This window comes from Acartia tonsa, chromosome 2, assembly GCF_053477335.1.
Source record: "Acartia tonsa isolate MP-2025a chromosome 2, ASM5347733v1, whole genome shotgun sequence".
Taxonomy (NCBI): Eukaryota; Metazoa; Arthropoda; class Copepoda; order Calanoida; family Acartiidae; genus Acartia; species Acartia tonsa.
In genome coordinates, this window is record NC_137261.1 from 37,159,651 (window position 1) to 37,180,314 (window position 20,664).

Sequence of the window (20,664 nt, forward strand, 5' to 3'; positions counted from 1 at the left end):
AGTTCGTATTAATGTTAACCATTTTAAACAAACGGAAATATTGAGGTAGAATATCTTTTCTCGTATTCATTCGAATCCGGTGGATAGGAACCGGTTCTCATCCATACGAAAAAACTATGTCTAGCATCGTATCATATCCAGCTTTCTACGAATATAAAAATGTATGCGAGAAATAACTATTCTTTGGCTACAAAAATTCAGAATATCTTAACCTGTCCTTGGTAAAGACAAAGATCCCACTCGAATCTTCACGATTTTGATAAGAATATTAGGCCAACATTGCGTTTATTAACGGGAGGGGTATATCAACTGGAAATTATAATTAAATTATAAACTTTTCTGTGCCTTAACACAAATTACCCTTTTAAGCATTGATTTAAAGAAAAAAAGAAAGAAAATATAATCTCTTTTTAATTTGCCGACAAAGATTCTTTAAATTCTAATTATTTCTGATCGTGATTCAAGACTTGGGTAAATCCTGACCGGAAGTTTGATAGATTTATTTTCTGCAAAATAAATTGTACAATAGAAATGAAAAAAAAATTCCTTCAATTTCATCTTTAACTAATAAAAGAAATATATTATGAATATTATACTATTTTCTTAACATAATTAATTTTAACTTTATTTTCAATACCAGTATCTCTATCCTGAGGGAGGGTAATCCTCAAATTATTTAGTTAGGAGGAAGATATTATTTCTAAATGGGTGTTGTATTACTTCCCCACCCCCCCTTATGGACAATCAAATAAATCCTTCACTGGTAACTTACTTTAAGATTTTTTCAGCTATTTACTAGATCTTAGCCGACATATGTACAGATAGGCAGAAGATTTTTGAAGTTATTTGACAAACAGATAATATATTTTTTTAGATGGCATATCTAAATCTATGATGCACATAATTGTTCTTGTTGAACTATCTTTGAAGTCATGATTTCGCCCCCCGCCAAGGAACACAAAAATATGTATTGTAACCTCGGGGTGGGGGGGGGGGGACAATTATATATACTTCTGTACTAGAGAAGCTGCTTTGTATATAAACTAGCGGCTACGTTCTTGGAGCCTTTGCGAGAAGGTGTTAGGGGGCAGTCGAAAAAAATTATTTGGAGGGATATTTTTTTTCCAGTGAAGCTATTACTTGACAAAGCCCAATCTGTACCACTTTTGACGTCATATTCTTCATCTCTTTTTTAGGGGTTTTCTTTCCTACTTCTCCTCTCATCTCCCTCATTTTATGACGTCACAGGAATCAAAAGTGGTACAGATTGGGCTTCGTATATTACTTCAATATAAGGATGATTTCTGGCCGGTGTATCTATGTCAAAGTAGTGAAATGAATAGTGTGGTGACCTATCAAAATATATCGCTCAAAATTAAATGAGCCACATAACAAAGATACAAAACTACGTCCAGAGATTTATTTAAAATATTTGCCAAAAATTTGATCTTTGCCGATTATTTATCGGTTTTTTTAAATTTCCTAAACTTCTCTAGCTGTCTGAAATGTTGTTAGCTTGTAACTGCAGAACTTTTTATGAACATACTAACCCTTGTTGTATTGTATCATATCATACTAGCGACTGCGTCTAGCATCTAGGGGCTCTGTATTTGAAGTAGTGGGGAAGTGGAAAAAAGAATAAAACCATTTTAAGACTTAAATCTGAAAATGAAATAACCTAAAACCATGGGACATATGTGACGCTTCCCTTTAATAGAGAACTCAACTGGTTTAGCAGTTATCGAAATCTTAAGCCAAAGACAAATAAACTTAATACTTTACATAATATAATAAAAAAGTTTTGAAATACGATAACTTTCTTCTAGTTAGTTAAAGTCACTAAATTTGTTCCAAAACTCTAAATGTCTATCTCGCCTTCAAATATTGTTTGTCATGACCATAAATGACCTAAAATTATTGTTTTTACGACTAGTTTCAACATTTTGTCAAATATTTGACTCGATGACTTGATATAAATTAAATAAGATGATTTTTAAGGTTTATAGTTTTTTTTATATTTATGGATATTTCATTTTTGTCGCTATCTTTTTTGACATACAATGTTTAACTTGTTAATTTGGAAGAAGTTAAAAATTTATGCTGAAATTGCTAAGAAAATATTATAATTTACGGCATATGAAGATTTCGTCATTTTCTTATGAAGACAGTTAGAATGATATTTTCATGATAATTTTCTTAATATCAGATCTAAGATTCGCATACAAATGTCTAAAAATACACAAACATAAACCTACAGGCTGTCGAGTAAAATATATATAAAATTTGCATAAAAATAAGCTTCCAATTTGCTTTTAATCATCCTTGTTTGCTCAATAGACTTAATGTAAATGTCTCATTGATTTGAAACTTTGTGCTAAATCTTTAAAAAATTAGTTTTTTGCAAGTAGGATCCAAAGTCCTATAAACACTTTATCTCTTTCGTTGGCTTAAAAACTTAATTTTCAAAATCTTGATTGGTTAGTTAAAACCAGCAAAGAAAAAACTTTTTAACCAATACTTTTGATCAAATTGTAAGAAAATTTTCAGATCCCTCTTTTTTTTGCTGTACACCCAGAATTGTATATTAAAAAGACATAGGGTGAGATGCAAAAAGCCATTTATTTTCTAAATTATCCTGTAGCTATAATTTTCACCAATTTAGATAATTTTGCAAACAAATTTACATGCGTAAATGATACTTAAGATTTCAGCATCAATTTACCACATTTTATCTAGATCTCAGTTTGGATAGGGTTGGGTATTTGTAAAAAGCACAATAACAAAATTAAAATAAAACTTTAATTTATAAACTGCATTTATATGTTATTTTGTTCTTAAATCTGGAGGTTAGATTTAAACGGGAAAAAGATTCTGATTGTTGAATAATACATTTTAAATACCTTTAATAAGAATAAATTACTAACCAACCATTTGAAACGCTCATTTTACCAACTCCACCCCACACCAAAAAAACTTGGACGTCCTTAGCCTAGTGTACTTGTCAGGATAACGCCCATCCAACAACTAGTCCATTAATTGTATGAACCTTAAAACGTCGTTATCATTAACTTTATTTTACGTTACTGACTTTTTCTGACATTTAGTAATGTGATTTATACAATATATCACCTGTCCCTTATTCTGCATATTATTTTATTTAATATCTGGAAGAAAGGGATTTAAGTTTATAGCCAGGGGATATAAAAAAAACACTTTTCTTGTCGTTCCTCCAGGGTTAAAGGTAACGAAATTCTGTCGCTTTTCTGACATTAGAAATAAGAGTACAATTGTTTATGTCAAATTTTAATGTGTCTTAAGTGGGCGACTAAAGATATGTATTGTATTAACTTTAAGACAAAAGTTATACAATCAAGAGTGAGTTTTCTTGTATGCTACATTTTGAGTAGTAATTTATGTCTATATCCCTGTAACTGAAATTACCTGCATTTTCAGTATAAGTAGGTTGCACAGTCAGATTCAATATTAAATATGCAGTTCCCATGTATACTACATTTTTATTATAAATTTTTGCTGTAAGATTTCGCACCTACAGGCAGAATTTTTATATGTTTTTTTTCATATCCTTACAAATATACAGACATAAACAAACATTTTATGTTTTTTATGTAAAAGACAACTACCTGAATTCCTCTGTTGGGGGCCTTTTTCGTCTACTAGCAAATTGCTTTCTGCTCTTTTGTAGCTACCTGTCTGTGTTATTATTCCCGACGCTTTTGGTTTTCAAAGACATAAATGAAAGTCGGTACAGAGCTTTGGGGTGGGGACATACAGTTATTTAACCCCTTACCCCTATATTGTTTACTATAGTGTAAAAGAGATAATCATATTTTGCTTCTCTAATATATATTTTTAATTTGTGACATATATAGAACAGCTATAATGAATAGGAAACAAAAACACCTACTAATTATTATCATGTAAATGTATTGTATGTGTTTATGTTTTGTATTGCAGTAAACAAACTGAAATACTTTTATTTTCTTATTTACTGTGATAAACAAGTACCCAAATTTTTTAAAAGCATTTTCTCTTGTTATTTTGAGAAAAAAATGGATACTTATTGATTGGTTGGTTTAACTACAAGTGTTAAAAATTCTAGAGATTTATTTATAATCTTCAGAATGATGATTTTGTATATTATCATTGGGGATCTACATCGATTTCTCGCCATTGCCCTTTCCTTTAGGATTCATTGAAGAAGTTAAGCTTTATTCTACAATCTGATTTTAATTAAGTTTTCATATAGCTTCCGTCAGGATACTTTCTTTAGATATATAGAAATAAATAAAAACAATTTGAATTTATGTACAATATTAATGAACTAGCTGTTTTGCCCCTAGCCTCTAGGGGCTTTGCCCCAAGAGGTAATTAATGAGAAGAAAAAAATAAGTATCTCCAGAGATGCCAATTAAGTACCTGTGGAGAGGCCCCCACTCCACCACTAATTTCAAATAATAATAAAAAATTAAGTACCTGTGGAGAAGCCCCCACTCCACCACTAATTTTAAATAATAAAAAAAATTTAAAATCGGGGGGGGTTTTTTTTATTTTTTTGGGGGGTTGGGGGTGTCTCACCCTTCAAGAAAATAGCCTAAAACCGCCACAGGACCAGTAGGTATATTCCCTGAAGAGTAGAATCCGATCGGTTCAGTGGTTACCGAGATCTTAAGGGACAGACGGACGGAGGGACGGACGGACTGACAGACAGACAGACATCATTCTACTTTGTATTATAGATGAAATATTAAAGTCACATCATCAGTATAGGGAAGGAGAATTATCTCCCATCTCCCAACTGAATTCTAAAATATACATACATGTATTGTGTGGCTTATATGCATCTAAATAGAATGATTATGCAAAGTATATTTCCGCTGATCCTTCAGCTCCCTTTTCCTATTATTAACAGTACATCCTTTTTTGAACTTAGATCCCTAGAGTTACATTTTACATTACATCTATTCCATAATATGTAATATATCCTTAATTTTATATTTATGGTCAAGTTTTAAAAAGTTACTTATAAATATAAGATTATTGCTTATATAATTGTAATCATTGATATTATTAATTAAAACGAATGTAAATGGCAGTCAAATTTTAATTAAAATATGCTATTCTGTGATCTAAAATAAACTGTTTTGCATAAAAATATAATCTGCGTAAATTATGAGGACAATTGTTTAAATAAAACAAATGTTTTCATAAAAAAAATACTATCATACATGAAATGAAAATAATTAATAACTATAAATTCTAAAATATTAAACAGAAGTACTTGCTTATTTTTAATTTTTTATTTTCTTCAATCTGAATTTAAGTTGGTAAAAGTTACCTTATCTTACTGTTCACTCTCATTGTTTAAAATTAAAATTAATTACAATCTCATTGTTGTGTAGTTTATGGGTATATAAATGCCTAAAAGGTTATTTGTATGACCAGCATTAATTTATGTTATAAGGCACTACTTTGGTCGGTTTTATAGTTATTTTATTCAGTAATATTATAGCAGGGTTTGTGCTTAAACAGCCTGAAACTGTCATTTAACACTTCTGTAATTTATTTAATTTTACTGATAGGAAATCTTGCCATGATGGTGTAGAAATTCAATGTCAAATAGCTGGGCCTTAAATTTTTCTATACCAACATCTTACACAAGCAAATACGCTGGGTATTGGTCAGCAAAACTAGAAAAGGGTATTTTCACGAACTAGTTGTTGAAGCATCTAGTTCCCTAGTATGGGAAAGACAAAAAACTTAAGTATTAAAACAAAAAACTTAAACCCGCCTGGAACCTATGTGGAGCTTCCCTAAAATTATGAACATTATTAGTACAGTAGTTAGGGAGATCGAACATACTGTAAATGTCTTGTTATGATTATCTATTACTATAATGAATATAAATACTAATGTCTTCTAATGCCTTAATGTCTTCTGTATGATGAAAGTGCGACCAATTCATTTCACAATACTAATTTAATATTACATTCCTCTAAATATAATTAAGCTACGCTATTTCCTAACCCCATCTGTTGGCTAAATGTGGGTCAATTCACCCCATTTAGGCAGTTTTTAGTATGAGTGCAAAGTATTATAATAAACGCTATTGGGTTTCATAATAGATGCTTGGGTAAGAATTTTAAAGTTTTTATAGGATTTGCAATTTCAATTATTGCACAATATCTTGCAGAATTTATACAATCTTTTAATATTATATAAACATAAAAAGGTTTTTTATATGAAAAAAAAAAAAAATTTGAATATTTTCTTCTGATTTATGCATTTATTATTTTACCATTTAATCTTAAATAAAATTTCTTTTTTTTAATGTGCCTAGCGATTAATTGCAATAAAAAGGGAATTTTTCTGTATGTCTATCCCTTGCGGTTCTATATCTGGCAAGGTCAATCCCTGCAGGTTTATCCCATTTTCTATATGTTTCCAAAAAGGGGGGTTTTTAGTTCGACTGAGTTAATTTAGGAAAACCAACCTTAAACATTACAAAAAGTAGCTTTGTTATCTTTATTTCGATATGAACAAAGATTCTTTGTAAATAACAGTTTAAAAACTGTTATGGGTCATCGATGCCTGTCAATTTAAATCAAACTGTATCAAATCTATCTGCTTTTTTCAGGGTTTTGGGATCGTTTTATTAAATATAACTTTTTTTTATAGTAAAATTTACTTACTTAATTGTTTATAATGCTAAATTACATGATTGGTATATAGAAATAAAAATATAATTATTTTCGACTTTAGATATTAGATTACATAAAAGAAAAACTTTTTTTGGTTACAAGATAAGACAGATTACTTGGTTATTATATTTCTGTCACTAACCTTTTCTATAACACTCCTCAAATTTCAACCCAAATGATATCCTTATTTACATTAAAAGGATAAGTTTTCTGTAATAAATTTTTTTTTAGTATTTCATATTTCCTTGTTGAAACTGGACTCATCAGTTGATTAGAGTTTTAGAAGTTTATGTCGACTTACTTAGATGTAATAAAACTTATTTCTTACATAACCCGTATTAAAAAAGTTAATCTGTCAAATATGAACGTTCACATTTTGACCAACTACAAAAAAAACAATCTCAGGATTTAGCCTGATATTTTTATCAAATTATGATAATAACAAAATAACCATAGTAATATGACTTAAGTTCATTATAGATTTCAAAATGTTTAGAATAATTTTTAGAAGATCTATCCCTGTTTTCAATGCAATAATACCATGACATAAAAAGCACACACACTCACACGCCCATAAACACACACGCACACACAATACTACACACCCTAAAAGCTCACTAAATATCAAACTCGTGATTTGAAATGGTTAAAAAACTACTGCTCAATTTTGTGCACTACATTTTTTTACAATATGTTTGTTGTCAGGTAAAGATGTTTATTCTGAAGAAAAAAATTGAAGACTCTTCTTAATATTTGGCTTTAGTCATTTTTTATTGCTTAAAAGTATCCCTTTGTAGTACATCTTTTTTTAGTGACTATTATCATAAAAACTAAAATAAGCTGTAAAGTTTACACTGTAAATGATTTAAAAACTCTTTAAAAAGTTTTAAACTGCTAAAATCTTTAATGATGAAGGTTAAAGCTGAAATTAAATTTTAGACTTTCATTTTCAAAGGTTTTTATGAAGCCCCCTACTGCCCATACATCTAGTTCGTAATCATGACCTATTTGAGCAAATATGAGCATAAATTAGGATAATAGCCCTGCCAATAACTATACTATTATTACTTCAATTGTCATGCACAGAAAAAAATCATTGCTTGTTTGACTTTTTTTCCAGTAATGACAACGAGATAACGTTTTAATGAATTTTGGGGAGTTTATTTTGATTTGAATATATATTTTATATTTTTTCTAAATATTTGTACATGGTAAGATTTTCCACAATCACTATGCAAATAGTATTAAATTTTGTTGGTATGATATCTTATACTTGAAAGAATGTTGAAAAGTGTTCTTAAAGACAAATATGTAGAAAAAAGCTAATGTAATAATTATTTTCTTATCATAACACTTATTTACAACGGCTACAAGGGGCATATATTCAACATAAAGAAAAAATAATCTAGTTTAATATTGTAATTCATTCTTTGCCTTATGAAGCCATATTGATTATTTTTTGTTATACAATATTCCTTGAGTTTAAGAATATTTTGTTTTGAATATTTGTTCCTAAACACTAGTCATAAAAAAATGCTCCGTCATATTTACTTAGATATGCTATATATGTGGTATTCGGCAACCCTGGGCCATGCGGAATCCAAGATATTATAGTGATGCTATGCACCCAGCTAATCCTGTTATTCTACAATTGTAAAGCCACCTGCAAATATGCAAGATAATGGTATTGATTTCATCTCTCAGTTGTCCTGCAAGTGGAGGGAGGGGTGTGACCCCTCCCTCTCCCTTCTTAAGCACCGGAACCTTCCCCTTCAACCACCAAGTTATCAGCACCACCTCAGCCCTGAGGATAAGGGTGTTAAGCCTTCTTTCACCAGATAGATTCACCACCCACACAGACTGTTGTTGTCACAGTAATCATCAAACCTTCCCTTTTAGTACCCAGACCTACCACTCAACCCTTCTATTCTTATCTACCTATTGTGCTGTTCCATGGGCTATCCTGCCTCCCCCGGACAGGGATAGCCATCTACCTAACCATTGCAACTATCTATGTTTTACTTGTATGATTTACCTTTAACTATCTCTATTCCTAATCCATATGCATTTATATTATGTTGTACATCTTTAGTAACCTTTAGACCCTGAATAAAGTAACATCTGAATAGACTCTGTTTGTTATTTAGTGATAGCTAGAGAAGCCCAGCTTCTCTATAATTATACGTGTCCACGTCTGTTCGCACTGCCGTAGTCATTTGAACTTGGGTAACGGCCATTTAACCGAGGCGGTTACCACATATACATTAAATAAATATTTAGGTAGTATTCCTAATAAGCTAAGTAACTATTATACATTTTATGATAATCTAAGTATTAGCATGAGTAATTCAATTAACTGAAATTCAAAAAGTTTTGCTTTTGCTTTTAATTTGTGCAGCTTTAAAAACTTTTTTTACTGCAATAATATTTTATATTGAAAAGAACAGAAAAGGAGTTTGAAACTCGTAAAGATTTTACTAATCTTAAAAATTTAAATATGAATACTGAATAGCACATGAACAGAGATAGTTCACCATACAACAATTTATTGAAAATAGAAAAGATTACGATATATTTAAAAGCACCTTGATTTTTTCCCCCCATTTTCAATCATGATAGTTTTTGCGAAAACTCTTATTCTTTAATTGATTTTTCTAAAGTTTTTATTTAAGAATTCACTTCCTTGATTTATACATGTTGGTGGGCCTATGAATTTTTTCCACATGAACATAATTTTTGGCCGTCATATTAGGTTAGGATAAAAGTTTGAGGGTAAATTCATATGTACAGTACACATTGGTCAGGATTTGAGGAAAAATAGATGAGCAAAAAGTTTTAATTTCTTTAAGCAATTTTAGTGCACAATACAGAAGTTTATTTTGGCTATAAAGAATGTACATTATATATAAACTGCCCTCACTGGCAAGTTATCGAAATAACAGCTAACATTCCTGGAATTAATGTCAATAAGCATTACTAATAAAAGAAATTGATAGATACCTTGCCATGTAACACTATTCTAAAAATGACTATAATGTATTGTATGTTGGAATTATAAAACCTCTAATATGATACAACATCTAATATAAATAGAATAATAACGTTTTAGTAAAGCATCATTTACTTATTAAATACTGACAATTCATTTACGCTGTCTCTCTATGTATGTTAAAGTTACTCATACTTACATTCTTGAGTATAAAATTCATATCATATTATCCTTATTCATAATGTACATATATTTTACCACAATACAAGCACATAAAGGTTTAGTATAACTTATCTTGCTCATTCTATTTTTATCATACCTTAACCTAAGCCTATAAAGAGTTGATTTTCTTTATTTTGAAATATTTGATTTATTCTACAGTAATACAAAGGGACGTTGCCGTTCCTGCAACTGGCAGAAATACAGTGGATGTATTTTTGTCAAAATTGTTTGTCTGGATGTAAATTCGATAGTAATTTGCTATATATCGTAGGTATGCTGACAAATATACATCTAACACAGGCATTTAAACATCCAAAATTGTCAATTATACATCTATTTCTTGCCAATTTCACATCTAAACTTTTTATATGTCATAAATACATCCTGTACATTTCAGGATGATAATTTAAAATAAGAAAAAATCATAATTATGTTTTTAAATAAAAGTATTAAGATTAAAAAAAATACAGAAGAAAAGGGAAGCGAGAGAGAGGGACATTTAATCTTTAAAAAACAAAGAAAATATTTAAGCTTGATTTTAAATCTTGTGTTGTAATAAACAACGATGTCAACATCGAAGTAGCAAAGCACAGATAAATAGTTTTATAACATTAAAAATTACATGGAAATAAACATTTTTGTAAGAAAATGTCGAGCTATTTACCACATAACATCAATAATTTGTACAATATTTTACTCATATATTAAACTCTATTGGCGGTGAAATTGTAAATGTAAATATACTTAGGATTATGATAGTTTTCTTTAGTTTATTATAATTATATTTAGGTAAAAGTTTATTAGCATAGTAAAATATATGTGCAACAAATAGTATGAACATTCCTTGTAATTTGGTTACAATTATAGTTGACATCTTGTATTGATAATAAATGTCTACTATACAGTTCACTATTGTTTATTATTAATTAAAATGTATAAGATGTATTTATGACATATAAAAAAGTTTAGATGTAAAATTGGCAAGAAATAGATGTAAAATTGACAATTTTGGATGTAGAAATGCCTGTGTTAGATGTATTTATGGCGGTTACTTTAAGTATGACTGTATTTTTGGCAGAGTTTTTTACATTTTGACAAAATTACATCCAGATGTATTTCTGCCAGTTGCAGGAACGCCATGTACCCAATACAAAAGCTGAGGGTTATTCTGTTTATTTCAGCCATACATAGTCCTGTGTCTTTGGAATTATATATCCTTGTTTTTATATGAATTTTAGGGAAAAAGAGGGTTATGCAATTAGTCATAACCCTTTACAAGGCAACATAATAATGATACGGTCAGTCAGACAACATTTAATTTGGTTTCAAGGATAACCAAGAAATTGAGAAAATTAGTATTCAAATTTTTGGCTTCGTTTTAATGGGATTTTTGTTGTTTTTTATCCAAGTTTTTGCTTCATACAAAATATGTGTTAATGGAATTATTTCATTTTGAAACAATTTTAAGTTCACTAAAAGTAACAATGGGCAACATCCATAAGTTTATATTTTACAAATTCTTTTACTTACTTGGGTTTACTTGTAGAGATTATCTTCAGTGTCCTCTGTGTAAGGCTTTGGCGAAGATTTCAGTTTCTTGTAAAGTCGGCTCTATCGTTCATCCACTGTTTAAGACTCTTTTTAAACTTGTGCTATTGTTTGAAATTAAAAAAAAATACTCAAGTAACTGTTTTAATTGTGTCTATCCTATCATATAAAGTAATAAAGTTTATTGTCTGTTGCTAAGATTTCGGTAACTACTGAAACGTTTGAGTTCTCCCTTTTTGGAAAGCTTAGTATAGGTCCCATGATGGTTTTAGGTTATTTTACTTTTACTCCTAGTTATTTGGATATTTTTTTCTTTTTTCGAATACAGAGCCCCTAGATGTTAGGGGCGCAGTTAAGCAAGTATATAACTACTTTTAAAATATTTCATCCATGTATTGAAAGAATAATTGTGGTTAAGCTCTACTTAGAAAAAAATTGTAGGAAGTCTAAGTTAAAACCCCCCAAAAAGCAAGAAAACCAAATATGTGTTTATCAATTGAAAATCTTGGCCTAAAAAAGGCAATATAAGATGCCAGATAAATATTACAATTTGTCTAATATTTCTGGTATTTGTCGCCAAGCACAGGAGGTAGGCATGAGCGTAAACAAATCAAGAATCATATTATATAAAGTAGTAAGGATTTTGTCTGAAGCTTAAGATCTCGAGAACTACTGAACCGATTGAGTACTCAACTGTAGGAAAGCTTCACCTAAGTACTGTTATGGTTTTATGCTATTTTTTTAAATTTAAGTCTTGGGATGGTTTTAAGCTATTTTTCTAGATCCTCTATGCCTCTAGATGCTTGGGACGTTGCCGCTAGTTATTTATATTATAATTATTACAATTTCATTCTCCTATTACCATCAACGAATGCAATTTGCATCTTAAAAACTATTTAGAAAATTTTAAAAATTTGAAAAAAAATTACAGCATTTTAAATAAAAAAAACTACTTAAAACTTAGGCTGCACATCCCTAGGTTTGTGAGATAAAAAGATGTATTTATGTCTGCCATATTTGGAAAGCAGGACATGAAATGTGTACTAATATTTACTATTCAGTTTGACAATAAGTTTTTGTGTGGCTACTCTCTATTATAATAATATTTCCTACTTTGCCCCAGACGCTTAAAATTATTTTGTTGAAATAATAAAAATATTTTTTTTCAATTTTAGGTAAGTATTTATGTCAGAAAATCAGAAAAAAAAGAACTAAAAAATTTAGTACAAGGCTTAGTACTTGAAAACTAATTCAAAAATAAACGCAACTCAAACTCAATAAATTTTGTCATCTTGTTATCAACAACACAATTTCTTTCACTTTTAACATGACAAAGAATAGGCTTTTCTCCCTTAGTGAAAAACTATTTTCAGTTTTTTAAAGCAAGTTGTAAGAAATTTTAAAGTACGCGTACCAATGCAAGATTCCAAAGGCAAGACAGCTGTTTTAAAGATCTTGAACTACTTTTTGCAGTATGAATTATAATAGATTAATCTTTCACATTGTAATACACTGAAACTACCCAAAAAGCATCAAAAAACGAGAACAGAACCTTTTATTATTACATCTTAGTTGAGAGGCTTAATATATATTTACTTTAAACTGTAATCTACTTTTTCTTCATTCTTACTCATGAGACGTGATTTTGATGCATGGACATGTTTTTAAAACACCTGAAATACTAAAAATATTCATATATTGGCAATGTTTTTCATTTGATTTTGGTTAATATGTAACTTTAATTGATTAGAATAGTAATAATTAACTTCATTAGGATCTCTATAAAGTAGTAATCCTGTATAAGCTGTAGAAAGAGCAAATTTACAATCTTATATGAAGATTTTAAGAGAAAAGAAATATTTGAACCTCTCAACTATATTATATATTATGCTGCCCATGGTATTTCAAGACTAAATTGAAATGATTTATGCTTTTAGTTTCCTTTTCACCGGGAATACGGGATATGATATAAGAGTTTTAAATCATAAGTATTAAATGTTCATGTTATAAATACCAAAAACTAAAAGCAAAATGTAATTACAGGCTTTAAGGTACAGGATATATTTTGATACAAAAGCTTATTTCTTGTCCTTCCTCCTTGTTTTGACTAAAAATATAACTGTTTTTATTTCTAACAAGTGTGGCAATAGTTTGGCATAGTTTTGGGTTTCGGATTTAATTTTGATCTTTATTGTATAAAAATTTGCCCAATATTAGTATTAAAATCTAGCTTTATTAAAATTAAAAATACTATTTTAATAAAGAAACCATTCAAATAAAAGTAGCTGGATGTGTGTCTGTTTGCGCATTTATACCAAAAGACCTCGTTAACTGCTGATCAATATGGCTCTCCTCTTAAGTGATTTTTCTATGTTAAGGAAAAGTACCTCCTCTATTCTACCAAGATAAATATTAGCAGCACATCTAAATGGAAAAAATTATATTTGCTAGCTTCCTTCCTAAATATATTCAACGTTTTTAAAACAAAAAAAAGCATTGAAAAAAGGCCTGAAAAAATGCCGCGCCCAATTTTTAGAATTGTATAACATAGAGAATTGATTATGCGTGTTCTTCATCCAATTTAGAATCATTTAGGATGGGTTTACCATTTATTATAACATAGCACCCAGGAGGCGTAGGGATATTGCACCTTTAAAAAAACTATTTGATAAACTTTACATAAATTTTTGGTGGATACGTATAAAAAAAAAGAATATGAAAAAGGATCAAAATATAAATGTTTGATTGAATTAAAATCTTATTATGAAGAATGTAAATGAAGTACAAAACTATATTAAAACTATAAATGAATATTTATAAGCTTGTTTTTTACCCTAACAAGGCTTTTCATCCCACTGGCGAATCCTTGTACACGCCAATGTGACTGTATCCATTACAAGAAGCAAGGAGATATGAATAATAAAGGGAGGAGGCTTTACATCATTTAAGTGTCTTTTGTCTCATTTGATTTATAGACCTAAAATTTAAGTTGCCGTTATTTTCTCGTGTTTTTTAAAGTGATTTATGAATATTTATCATTTTATGCTTTTTATCTCATTTTTGTTCAAATAAATTTAATAAAAAAATATTCTTAATCTCTTTTGCAGAATATGCGTCGTTTTATAAAATTGCATAGTATGCTTTCGATTATAAAGTTACCTTTTTTAAAAAAAATGTGAGTTTGCTTGTAGGCGTATTTTATCTATTTGTTTATCTATTACACCATATATTGTGTAATAAACTTGAAAGCAACGTAATATATAGAGATAGTGTCAAAACAGGCAATTTAGAATATGTAACATATTTGAGTTTTGCAGCATAGAATCGCCTTAATTCACTTTTAGTTGAATAGTGTAATTCTATACATTTTGAGTACTTTTATCAAATCTTGGTAGTGGGACAAAGTGACTCAAAATCATCCATGTGACGTCATAAAAATGAGGGATTATCCATCTTATTTTTAGGGGTTCTCTTTCCAACTCTTCCTCTTATCTTCCTCATTTTTATGATGTCACATGAATGATTTTTGAGCCACTACAAATCTTGATTGTTAGGTTAAATCTAGCATTTACAAATTTTTTCACTTTTTAACTAATAATTTCAATTTATAATTTAGTTACAATTTATTAGGGATCTACATCAATTTATTGCCCAATGTCTTAAATGTCATATCCCTTAAGATATCTGTTATAATTTTAATCTAATAAGATAATGTGTCTATATTTTGAGTGACATTGTAGTAATATTAAGTTCAATGCTCCCTTCATCCCTGAAATATAAACTTTATTGTTTATAACAAAAGCTACGCTTATTGAAAAATTAATCATCCTTGTTAACAAATGCAATTTTGAATATTTCATTCATATATAAATCCTTTTGAACATAGGGACCAAATAATCAATTTAAATATATTTTTAATGATGTGCAAAAATACTGCATCTAATAGAGCGGAAATAAATGGCAACATTTCATGCGAAATTATTGCAAATTTATGCTGATTAACTAGTCTGATAAATACCTATTCAATTTACATTCGAGTCATTTTGTTTGTTTCTTTACAGTGATATTTATAAATCACATATTAAAGGTGTTGAGTATGATAAAGCATGGAGGGTTGGGACATTTGACTGTAATTTTATTTATATCTTGATTAAAAAAACTTTAGAGAATTTTTTTCAATTTTGGTTTTATAGACCTTCAATGGGGTAAAAATGTTTATTGTTATCGGGGATCACCTCTAAATTTTTTAAAATTAATCTGTCAAATTATTAAGAACAAAGTAAAATGTTTCAAATTTATTTGATTAATCTATAACAAAAATTAATTATAAATAGTCATCAACAATAGTGTCAAAAAAACGCCTATATAAAAAATGAATAGAAAAAAGTGAATGAAAGTGTTTAAAATCTAATATGGGTGAGGTGAACTTAACTTTAAACATTGCCAATTTTCTTTATTGTGAAGTCAGGGCTATTGTACAAGACTACATGTTCGACTGTAAATTATTATGGTATCTAAAGTTTTATAAACACGCTTTTTTATTCGCTGGCTGAAATTTTATAAATATTGATTGGTTGTTTTTATTTAGCAGTATCTTTTCTATCATTAATTTTATTGTTCATAAGGTAAAATTTACCTGCCCTAAAAACATGATTTTTTTAACCCACCCAAAAATCTTGCAAATCGCTATGTTTTATTTCAACCATAAAGAAAAAAGTTTTAAAAAAATGAAATATACTAAAATATCTCGTATGAACCATTATGTAAGGCAAAAAAGTTACTTATTTGTTTATTTCGCTATTTTTTTACGTAAACGTTCTAGTTTGGTACTTTAGCACAAAACAATGGAAGCTATTCCGATCAAATGAGGGGCGTTGACTAAAATTTAAGAAATAAGTACACAGAGACAGGACCGGGAGTAATGAAAAATAAATATACAGACAGACAGACCAACTTTGGAAGGGGTATATTTAGAATTTAATTTCTTTTATATTTAATGATTATTATATGCGATTGAGTAAAAAAAAACATAATTGGACAATAATAATATAGGTAATGATAAAAAAGATTAAAAATTTTACATTTCAGCTTTTTTGTTTTGAAGAGTAACTAAACCTGTCTAAGCAAGTGCCATTTTAAACTTATTTTGGCAAAAGCAATGTACATTGTTTTAAGATTTCATTAGTTTTACCCTTTTTATATTTTAGTTTCTAAAGATGTTTAAAAATTTATATAATTCATATTTTTTGATAACAGTTTCAAGTAAATAATATTTTTTGTACAGAAAATTCACGAAAAAGATATAAATTGCTTTGCCCATTTTTATGGATAAATTCCAAAATTATGCAATAATTAATGACTTATAATTTATGGGTGGCTATAAAAAGTTTTGATTAAATTATAGTTAAACGTACACTATTTTTTGTCAACGGCTTGCCAGATATAACTTGAATTGATTTTGTAGATGGCTTCCATTCAGTCGATTTAAAACATTGTTAGTATGTCAACACAATCATCTAAGTCTCATATATTTTTTTCGAAAACAGAATTAAAATAAAAAAAATTCTCTACTCAAAAGAGTATATTTAAGGCAATAAAGTCAAATATTTTTATTTGGCAATGTTTTTATTCTATATCCAGGAGGAAGGTTTAAAGATTGTGCTTAAAATTGAAATTTACTAAAGCTTTTTAATTAAATGGATATATATATAGGATACTTAATAGGTATGTTTGTTTCACATAATATCTTTAAAACTGGTTGACCATTTTGTTTTTAATTTCCATGAAGCTTCATATTTTTCCCTAGCTTGTATAAGCCATTTTTTAGAATATAGGAAAAGCCCTGAAAATATGAGATAAAATAAAATTTCAGCTTACACTCAAATAATTTTTATTTACTTATTTGATTCAGCTATTTTGAAAATGTATAATACACTCTTAAAATCAACCATTATTTGAACTACTTTAGAGGACGTTCGAAAGGTATTAATGACTGTTAGAATTACAATATTCTTATGTTGGTATTATAAGCATAACATGTTTCTTATTTAAGTTAAAAATTTCTTTTGAAAACTACCTAGCATAATACTTTTACTATTTAGAATATTTAGACATTTTTTACCCAGGGATCTATAGGATATGGCCGATAAAATTATGTACATCCCCAATGACGATACACAAATTTACCTTTTTTGTAGAATAAAATTAGTGGTTGAAAGTGAAGTGTTTCGAACACTCAACTTAATGAACAAACCAATCAAAATTCACTGATGTCCTCAAAGTAGTTAAGCCGACAAATAACAAAATGTTACTATAAAACTTTGGGAATTAAAGTAATAAACATCCCATTGTCCCCTATCTTTCTGTTTTTTTAAAAGCGAAGCTTTTCTATAATTAGGGTCGGTCCGTCAGTACGTCCGTCCGTCCGAGATAGATAGCTTTTATTCGTTAATTTAGGCATGTTAGAATTGTCCTATCGATTTCAAACTTTGCATGATGATTCCTGTAGTAGTTGGGTACGATTTAGAAAGCGTAGCAACTCTATAATCATTACCAGAATGTCCGTACGTCCATTTTAAACATGTTGATTTTTTTTACTTTTTTAACAACAAATTTTCAAGTGTTCTATTTATCCGTTTGATCTGATTTTTGGTATATTGATTCCTGGGACAACAAAGAACAATATTATAAGCGAAGCAACTCTAAAATCAAGTCCAAAATGTAAGTATGTCCATAAGCATTATCCTGTTTTTAAGCAGTTTTTCAACAAATTTACTTACAATTTTGATTCGACATTTATACATTTATGTTCCGATTTTCTAGTTCATATACTATACAAGTGTTAATGTCCGTTTGTCCTACCGTTTCAGTGCTTCGCTTTTATGGATGTTGTCATCCTTGTTTATTGAAGTGTATGATGATATAAATATACTTGCGTGGGTTTAATTGCCCCCTTTTCCACATTTTCTACGCAATTTCTTTGGAAAATTTTCCCAGGAAGGAAAGGAACAATTAATTTGTTTTCTTGTATTCATTCGAATCCGGTGGATAGGAACCGGTTCTCATCCATACGAAAAAACTATGTCTAGCATCGTATTATATCCAGCTTTTTACGAATATAGAAATGTACAATCATAAGATTAAAACTAGTTTTTTTAGCCCCGAGGTGACATAATTGTACATTCTATATCCGCGGAAAGCCGTTTATAATACGATGCGAGAAATAACTATTCTCGTATTCATTCGAATCCGGTGGATAGGAACCGGTTCTCATCCATACGAAAAAACTATGTCTAGCATCGTATTGTATCCAGCTTTCTACGAATATAAAAAAGTACAATCATAAGATTAAAACCAGTTTTTTAGCCCGTGCCTTCGGCACCTCGGGGCTAAAAAACTGGTTTTAATCTTATAATTGTACATTCTATATCCGCGGAAAGCCGTTTATAATACGATGAAAAAAATAACTATTCTCATTTAGTAGCTCCATTACAACTATTTCTATTGTTGGGGTCTAAATTATAATTGGTTCGTTAAAGGTAATCTTAGCTGCCATTAATTTTAAACTAATTCATCGTCTATTCGCATATCCCTTTTTTCTGGAAATTTTCCACAAAATTATTTCTATGTGGTAACGTGTTGATTGGCTTTTTTAGAAGTGGGCATATAGGGATAGGTTACTGGAGGATAATATAATCTTCTCCCAATATTTTTAAGATATAGAAACTAAAAGTTCTATTTCTGTCTTTCCTTTGACTGACATTGAATACAATTGAAAATGTTTGTTTAAATTTATTGAAAGATAGAATAAAAAGGTCACCAAACCAGAAAAAGGGATTGATATTTATTTAAAAGACGTCAAGAACCTTGAATTTGCATATAAAGTAAAATATTTTGCCTCGAATATTTTTTTATAATTGAGAATTTATTATTTCTGTACCAAAAGTTATCATACTAAAATTTATAATCATAGTCAATATATAAAGTCCCCCATACCCCTTGAAAGCCATAATAATATATGTCACCTAAATTTTACAATTTGAATGGAAAACACATGGCAATAAAAAAACCGTAGATCTAAAGAACCTTTCAGCAAAGAAGATAAAAGCTTTTTATTTGGACAGTTTTACTTTGCACACATATCATGTAGATTTAAATATTGTTGCCAACAAATGTTTGGGCAAGAAAAAGTATTTGGAATAAATGTTTTTACAGCTAAAACTTTAGATATCTGAAGAAAACTATTTCGCCTTTATCTTTTCTACTAATTAAAAGTAAAGTTTTTTTTACAATATTTTACTTAAAAAAGACTTCATATAATATTTGTTGTGCTTCAACATTACCTTGAATCTAAATTATTGGTCATCTGTACTATATTTCTCTAAATTTTATGTATTTTTAAGTTTTCTAAAATATTCTTTTTATTCAGTGATGATGTGCGGTGTAGCCTGGACGTATTGGACCAAGTGATTGGAGAATTCGACGATGGTCTCACCTCCGCAACAGAATCAGAGTTCACGCCACGCTGGCGGCCAGAACCACCGTCCTCCCGCCACCGCGAAAGTCCGGAGGAAAAAATTCGCCCGGAAATCCGCGGTAGCCGACTGTCAATCAATGAACAGATAGACGATATTTTTAGTGAATTGACAGAGGAAATTTATAATGATGACAAAGTTACAAGAACGGAGCGGCGGAGAATTTTTGATCCGCTACCAAGTCCGCCAAACACAAGGACTCACCCTCCGCCGGTGGATCGCAAGAAAAAGCCTGCCGGTGGCAGCAGTAGTGCTACAAATGGCAGCGGCAGAACAGACATTGCTGACATCCGCAGCCGTAGCATTGAACACGACAGAGCCATGTTGGTTGGCAATGTGGCGGCTAAAAAGCAGTTTTTAGAGCGCAATTCGGCGGCTAGTTCTTCCGGCGGCCGCAGCAAGACTGGATCAACTGGCGGGTCATCTGCTGGTGGCGGCCTACCAGGGCGTAGCCAGAGCTCGGGAAGTGGGGGAAGAAGTCACGGCTCTGCTGATTTCAGACAAAAGTAAGTGTTTGGAAAATAAATTAGATGTTCTGATTTGAAAAATAATGGACATATTAACCAAATTAATTTTATGGAATAAATAGAATTCTTATTTATTTTTTTTGTCTACAATAGTTAGATCTTAAGTTTTTTAAGCAAACATTATC

General features: G+C 29.7%; 1 protein-coding gene across 2 annotated transcripts in view; it reads left to right on the forward strand.

Annotated features, from left to right (window-relative positions):
* LOC145311727 (uncharacterized) overlaps nt 1-20,664 on the forward strand; it is a 141,649-nt gene that overhangs the window by 106,066 nt on the left and 14,919 nt on the right. For both annotated transcript variants that reach the window (XM_080150695.1, XM_080150696.1), the window contains exon 2: nt 19,907-20,518. In XM_080150695.1, coding sequence (XP_080006821.1) covers nt 19,907-20,518 — 612 coding nt within the window. The remainder of the gene's footprint in view (nt 1-19,906; nt 20,519-20,664) is intronic.